The following is an 8,021-nucleotide window of genomic DNA, read 5'->3' on the forward strand; positions in this document are numbered from 1 at the left end:
GGCTCCAGAGCACGCACATAGGCACCCGCCACCCTCCCACCACACACACACACATACACACACAAAATAAATTAAAGACTGACATGTTCATATTTGCAGATCAATTTTCAGAATAATTGAACTGAATTGATTTTTTTCTTTTGGAGGTACTTTTCAATTGAAGTGTTATCTAGAATTTAAACCTTGATAAATACTATGTACACCACCTTACTGCCTTATTTTGTATGTATAAAGTGCACATAATCATTTTATAAATAATTTATAAAACAATATAATGCAGTTGTAATAATATTCTGTGAATTTTACAGTACAATATTTGCCGGCAATTAAAATTCTTCTTTTGTGCATATTCTGTGTTATGATCAGCGTGTTTATTAGGCTGCAAGTTAATATCAGTTTATATATCAGCTTCCAGTTAGTCCACTTGAGCTGTTATACTAATAAACACATGTATTTGCTCCCTGTTATAAACCGTACTATTTATAAATGCAGTATAAGGGCATTAAAGCAAATTTTAGGCTAATGATTTTTTTTAAAGACTCTAATTTATCTACAGAGAATTTACAAAAGCTTTGGTCACATTAACATCTCCCAGGCCTATAAACTTATTTAGCTTATTTAGGTTGACTTGGTTAAAATAAAAGTAAAATATAAAAAAAGCAACCTCTATAAAACATCTAACAAGAAGACAGCTCTACTTATCGTTTCTGTTAACAAAGAGGGTTAAATGGGAGTTTGCCTTTTGAGCTTCTCTTCTGGACACTCTTTCTTTCTCACATCACCATGTTTTCAGCTTCATTAAACTCCTTAAAGACAAAAGAAATAAAAAGGCAGACCAAGAAAAAAGAGATGAGAAGAAAACAAACAAAGGACTCCCTAACCAGACTTTGGCATAAATGTCACAGCCCAAACTCTTTATGGCTCCCTACTTAACATTAAAAACACTTCCAACAAAAATCCATTTCTTGTTTAGAAAACGTTCTTGGACAGAAGTCAAACATATTATTCCAAAGCTAAAAAGCGCAGAAAGACAAGCGGCTCTCAAAAAAGGGGCAGTTTCATTGTAATTCATTGACTTGTTCAAAACGCCAAGCAAAGAAAGGGGCTAGACATTAATAGCCGCAGATGCCCTCATGAAGGGAGAGTCTATGTAGGCATTATGGCCTTTGTTCGCACCCAGTTAAACTGTTTAAAAGGAGGGTTAACTCAATCCATCAAATTGTCTGAAATTGTGAGGAAATTTCAAAAACCATATGGCTTCCAAACGTTTGCGTCCTTTTTGTGCGGTGGGACACACTTGTCTCAGTATTGCTGCCTGCGGGGGACCGGCCCTGCTCCTTTGTGGCTCGTCCCATCAGGGAACGCTGCTCATTTGTCCCCACTTTTCATGCTTTACGCTCAAAATTACGGCCCAGTCCCGCAGAACAAAAAAGGTCTATAAAGGCCCGGGGAAACTGGCCCAAAACTTTGTGTTTTTGTGGCTTCCTCGTCTTTTTTTCTCCGGCACCAGATTTGTGTTTCTCACATAAATTTTTGCCACGAATGGAGAAACACGTCTAAGGGTCAAGAAGCCACGATACGCATTTAGGATGTGAAAGGGGATGTGAGATTCCGGGCCACAAAATGTTTAGAGCATCTTAGTAGAAAAGGACACAAAGGAACAAAATAGTAACTCTAAATAGGCCGCTGTTGACGAGCTTACACGCCCAGATTTGGCAAGGGGAGCCGTTTCTAAAATCATTTTTCTTCCCTCAATAAATAAATTAAAAGGGGCTATTATATCCACAACAAAAACCTAAACAATATTTCAAGAACTGCAACATAAAAGAATTATTCAGAAAAGCCATTTTATTCCCATAGTAGCCTATATACATTACAGTCTGTGCATTGGTTTTCAAATAATGTCCTGATTTCAGAAAGGCACTTACAGGTGTACAAAACATAACAAATTTATAACTGTAAATCTATTGTATCCAAACAATAAATCTAAAAAGTAGCTTGTCAAAATCACCGCAATATCAACCGCTGTTTCTCGCCATCGCTCGAGCATTTCCACAAAACACGTTGTAACTGTGAGTGTCCGAGTTTTGCCTTTCCGACCGTCATCATCATCTTCATCATGCACTGCAGCATCGGGACGCAGAATATGAACTGAAGCCAGGGGTTACAGTCAAATGATAATGATAATGTAGAGGAGAAGAGCCGGCAGTGACAAAGTGACTGAATCGCGATTTGGCTCGCAGAAAATACAAAAGCAATTAAATTAAAAAAGTAAAAATAAATAGATAATGATCACAAATCAAATCATGCATTTACATGCAAAAATATGGAAAACTGGAGCACTTCACTGTGATGTGTGGGGCTATCGGGAAAAGCAATAAAACAATGTGTGTGTGTGTGTGTGTGTGTGTGTGTGTGTGTGTGTGTGTGTGTGTGTGTGTGTGTTGGTTTATACTGTAAAAAAATAAGTTACTCATGTCATTTCAGACCATATTGCTTTGATCGAAAGAAGTAACAGTTTGCTAATGAATACATTGTAAAATATCACTGCATAATTCTTGTTCTGTGTTCATGCTTCACTATGAATAGTATCTGTGCCAATATAAAAGTCATTACATTTTGGTACATGTTCCGAGATATGGTATACAATATAAGCAGTAAGTTACAAGTCCTCCGCGGGATTATTTTATCGTCTTTTTGTGTTTCTTGACCTTCAAGCTCCTGGATGCGCCATCAGTCATCCACATCAATCTCCACGTCCTCGTCCTCTGAGCACTCTTTACTAGTTGTGTGGTCTGAGAATGGAGACAGCGGCGACGTCCTCAGTTTCTGAGAGAGCTCGTGCTCCTGCTGGCCTCCCCGCGCGGGGGACTCGGCTCGCGGGTGGCCCAGCGTGCCATTGGCGCATTTCTCCAGGTCCGCCAGTTTGGCGAGCTTGTCCAGTGGGACCTGGCCGATGGCCTTGGCCGACTCCACGTCGGCCTTCATCTCCTCCAGATCCCGTTTTAGCTTGGCCCTCCGGTTCTGAAACCACGTGATCACCTGCGCGTTTGTCAGGCCCAGCTGCTGAGCGATCTGGTCCCGGTCGGCTGGGGACAGGTACTTTTGATACAGGAAGCGCTTTTCCAGTTCATAGATTTGGTGATTGGTGAAAGCCGTCCGAGACTTCCGACGCTTCTTCGGGGTGGTTCGCTGGCCGAACAGAGTCATCCCATCCCGGCCTGTGAGGGAGAGGAGAGGCTGAGTGAAAATCATTGATAGATACAGGTGCAGGGCGTTTTCTGCACTGCTGCAGTATGCGCGTAAAAGTACCCATAACGCAGACATAACAACGAAAATGATGCTGTCTTTGAAACAGAAATGCCTCTCAGTCCTTGTGGGAATAGGTAGACAGTTACAACAATATTACACAGACACCACTGGGAAATACTGAACATCAGACAATTGGTCTTTCTCTTTACACGAGGCCATAAAATTAAAGAAAGGGCTCTGGTGATAAGAGCGGCCCAGGAAAAAATAACGCTCCTTTTTTAGATATATATGTGAAAAGGAAAATATGCGCACTTAAATTGGAAAAGAGTGTCTCGAGCTATTGAATAAACACGTTTGAGCGAATTTTTGTTGTTTAAAAATCTAGTTCCAGGCGTATTAGTCAAAACGTGTTTGTCGTGCTTTTTTTCATCTTGTAGATTTACCTTCGGCAGCCTGCAAAACGCTGACTTCCAGCCCCTTGAAGGTCTTGCTGGCCAGCTCCTCCAGCGCGCAGAGCGGGGAGGTTTGGGTGAGGAGTCCCCGGTTGGACAGAGGGATGCTGGAGGGACGATGTTTCTCAGAAGACGAAATTAGATGAGCTGTGCCGCAAATTGTATAACTTCGTTTCACAGATGGTTTGTTCAGGATGTCCTCAATGCTGAATGGGGTCAGCGGCTTGTTGGAGTTTGCAGGAGGCGGCAAGTGGTCCAGCGGACTTCGCCTCCTGTTTTCCACTGCATCACATTTGGCGACTTCTTTGGATGTCATCATTGGTTGTACGCAGAGTTTATAGGACTTGGTTGAAGTATTAAGCAGTTACAAACGAGCGAACGTATCGAGGGTAAAAAAGTCACATAACAGTTTGGAGGTAGAAAAAAAAAAAACAAAGATAAGGAGGGGAGATTGAGGGAAAGAAAATCTTATTCCAAAATGGGAAGCGTTCAAAGTGTCGATCCTCGCGAGCAGCAAGTCCGCAGGAGTGAGATGCCTCCCTGAAAATGGCGAGGTCCAAAGAGTTGACGATTACTAACAAGTTATCATTGATTGGTGGGTAATCAATTATCTCCAGTGGCACTTTCGCCCTCTTCCCTTTCACTCTTTGACTATGTTGCAGTCCAGTGCAGGGCTTTTTGCAACTGGGGGTGTCCCATTAATTAGGACGCATGGCTGGAAGGAGGAGGAGCCGGGCGGAATTATAATGCTTTGTGCTCTTATCATCTTTGGTCTAATTTAGTCGTGTGGTGAGATACCAGAATAGGTATATGGGATAAATAAGGGGAAGCTCAGAGAGAGGGAGAGGAAGAAAAAGGAAGAAGGGTTGAGAGACATCAGAATCTTTAGCCAATTTTAACGCTTTAAAAGTTAAGTTCAGCAGCAGGTTTGTTTAAAGTATTTGGACTATTTGGATGGTTAAAAAACAACAAAAAAAAACAAGTCGACTCAGTTACAGATTCCGCAGCTTTAGTCAGAAGAATACGTTCCTCCCAAAGCGTGGATGATCCTTTGTTTTGTAAAGGTAATGTAGAGCTGGGCTATATATCAGCTCTGATGATACCTCCTCTGGGGCGAGATAGAAGGAGCAGCATGCATCCCTCTCAGCAACGCCAAATCCGGGCCATAACTCAGGCGAAAAGGCTCCTTTTATATCTTCCGAGAAATATTTCATTTCCTCTCAAATCTCCTCGCATCCTCCAGGTTTGACAGAATGGGTTTATTTTGGCACTGGACACAGATCGACGGCAGGGTATTTTGCATAGTGCGGCAAAGTGTTTGTTTTAATTTAGAATTAAACTTCAGATTTTAAAGATGTGGTTTTAAAAGGTAAAAAAAAATAGTTTTTTGTTTCACAATAGTCTGTTTAACTTCTCCTTTAGTCCTTTAAATGAACAAAGTTGAGTTAATTACAAATACATTGCGGATAGGGGAATTTTAAGTCTATTAGTTCTGTCGCTATTAATTGCGTATCATGTTTGTTACAATAAAGAGCATTTATTTACTTTAACAGCAAACGAAGATGCAGTGAATCAGTATCGTGGTGATTATAGATTTCGGTGATGGAAGTCCCTGTAAATTATGATCATATCTAGAATTATGACGGTCGTGGTGCAGAAAGAAAATTAGTACAAGATTGTTGTTTTTTATATTTGGATTTTTATTTTCAGCTGTTTTATTAAATCCTTGGGTGACTGTATTTTCTAAAATTACCTTATTTTTCCATTTAGGCAGCTTGTATTGCCAATAACGGTATATTCAGGTCATCATTTATATCATTTATATATGGCGGTGAAGATAAAAATGTAAACCACGATGAGCAGAAGGAAAAAGAAAAAGAAATTGGATGTGAAATATATTTTTTAAATGAGCCTGTTCCCTTCCTCATCTATTATATTTATATTAAAATAAAATATTTGTTCTTAACAAATTGTGCATTTAAGATTTATTAATTTTTTAAAGATTAAGAGATTTTAAAAAAGAAAAGAAAAACAATGTTAGTTTGCAAAAGACTTTCAATGATGTGACCAGTTTAACTTCACCAGATTGTAAAAAGAAAAAGAAAAGAAATAAAAATCAGGCAGACAGTTTATATTTGCTGCTGGTGGGGGGTAAGATCTAATTTCAGAGGTCACTGTTCTTTAGATCCTTGTTGAAATTTAAGGAGCTATTTTTGAACACATTTTCTTCCAGTTTCTTTTATTTAAACGTAAATATTATAGAGAGACCAATAGATAAAAAAACAATAAAACATTGGCAGCCTAAAACTAATATGTACATGAACTTAAATGCTTTTAAACCAGAGTTTGATTGATGTATGTAATATGAAGGGACATTAGCCATTGCTAACAAACAGACAATGTTGCAATAACCCAGCCAAAAAGAATTAACATTAGATAGTTTTATTATTACTAAAAATATGACCAAAAATCCATTAATGAATTAAATGAAACATGTTTAATTTGCAGGAAATTATATAATTAAGGAAAATATATAGTCACCTTATTTTTTCCACTTTACCTCACATGTGTCTCTTTCTATCCAGCTAAGCTGTGGTGGATCATGGTGTTGGTTCAGTGCTATGCCCTCCTGTTTATTAAAGACAGATATTTGCAGTGGTGTGTCATCATTGCAGTGTCTTGCTTGCCAAGGTCAATGACATGTCCTGCCTCTCGGCTCTCCTTTAGCCGGTGAACTTAATCTCTTAAGTTACTAGACTGTGCAGTGGACATTTCTTGGCAGTACAAACTGCATCAGTGACTGTCCTAAAAATTACTCTATCCACACTTTATGTTCTTATTAGCCAAAGCTTAATGTTGGCTTTATAATTTTGATTAGATTGGAATAAATGGTTATTGAATTTATATCTGTAATAAACACTGAAAACATTGGTTTACTGTAATCCAGCAGTATTAGTTTAATGCACTCTGAATATCTTCATCTACTGCTCCTTGACATGTATGAATGCATACAGAATACAATAGCTCTGTTACTTCCCAACCAGGTGTTGATTTAGGCCATCCACACTGCGGTCTGTTAGCTTAAAGTGCCACCCTGCAATATGTGTTAGTGACCTCATGCAGGAGGAGACACAGTGCTCACTGCAGGCTTAGGCTGCGATTAGACAGCTGCAGGGGAAACTGTCCACATTGTAGCCATTTTGTGAGACCCCAAAGACGAGTGTCATGTCTCCCTCGTCTCCCAAAGGCCTGCCAGTTATCTCACATGACACCAGATATAGATACATAGAGAGAGGGAGAGATAACCTGGCTCAAATGTGTCTCTCTGTTTAAAGCATGTACTGTATAAATCACACGTCATTACCAGAGGTCACTCGCTGAGGTACCCTATTGGATGGTTTCATCGCCAGGGCCAGTCTGGTTGGAGGAGAGTGGATTTATCTGGCAGCTGGATCTCTAGAGAGGCAGCCATATTTTATGTGACTAGAGATGTAATAACAGGCCTCTGACAAATCCCCAATGGCCCGGCTTTTCCTGCCTCACAGTGCAGTGCCAGTGCTGCTGGAACAGCAACAGTGGATCTTAAGCAGCACCATTATCACTATGATACTGCACCGTGTCACTCAGCAGACTGTTGAGTTTCACATGAATTCTATTTAAGGGTAAGGTCTCCCGAATCACCAGTGATATTTAGCTAGTCTAGCTTTCAAGTGTCAAGATTTTCAGATATTTTACACATAAATCTATTGCAGTGTGCAAAATACAAAACAGCAGCAACAAAAAAACAAACAATACAGTAGTGGCACGTGGATGGGTAAAGTGCAACAAGAAATACTTCAGAGTGTGATAATAACACATATTGTAAAAAAAATCTGAATAAAAACTAAACATACGAAGCAGTAAAAAGCCTGAATACTCAGCTGAGTGCATGTTTGGTGCGAAAAGCTCGGATGGCCTAATAACACCAGTTACAATGGATAACCTTAACAAATCAGATAAGAGTTTTATATGTTTGTGTAACATAAAATTCCAAAATTCATCATTATTGTTATCAGTGACATCTCTGTATAACAATGGAACAACTTCTTATGTATAAAAACAAAGGGTCAGGTACTGTCATTGAAAAAATATGTTGTTGTTAAAAACTAAATAAATTTAAGCTTTGAGTACTACTTTGAGTTGAAATTCAATTTATCTCCACCTAATGGGGGATAGCAGAAAATCCACAAACACATTTCAAAAACTGTGAAAAAGAGATTAGACCCCCCAACACCACCACTACAAAACTTTAGTGTAAGCATAAATACCATAATGCAA

General features: G+C 39.3%; 1 protein-coding gene across 1 annotated transcript; it reads right to left on the reverse strand.

Moving 5' to 3' along the window:
• Nucleotides 1-2,034: 2,034 nt before the first annotated feature.
• On the reverse strand, nt 2,035-4,083 carry lbx1b (ladybird homeobox 1b). Its single transcript, XM_040004386.1, has 2 exons — nt 3,696-4,083; nt 2,035-3,221 (listed from the first exon to the last, which is right to left on the reverse strand). Exons 1-2 carry the CDS (start codon nt 4,021-4,023, stop codon nt 2,734-2,736), a joined length of 816 nt encoding a protein of 271 aa, XP_039860320.1. The 5' UTR covers nt 4,024-4,083; the 3' UTR covers nt 2,035-2,733.
• Between the last annotated feature and the right edge of the window lie 3,938 nt (nt 4,084-8,021).

The sequence above is a fragment of the Simochromis diagramma genome, unplaced genomic scaffold (genome assembly GCF_900408965.1).
Source record: "Simochromis diagramma unplaced genomic scaffold, fSimDia1.1 OVJJ01000487.1, whole genome shotgun sequence".
NCBI lineage: Eukaryota > Metazoa > Chordata > Actinopteri > Cichliformes > Cichlidae > Simochromis > Simochromis diagramma.

What these genes read in the sequence shown, in the direction of transcription:
- lbx1b (XM_040004386.1), bottom strand. Translation starts at nt 4,023, where the DNA reads ATGATGACATCCAAAGAAGTCGCCAAATGTGATGCAGTGGAAAACAGG. An exon ending in CGTTTTGCAGGCTGCCGAAG is followed by an intron (nt 3,222 to 3,695) that starts GTAAATCTACAA and finishes TCTCCCTCACAG; the next exon opens with GCCGGGATGGGATGACTCTG.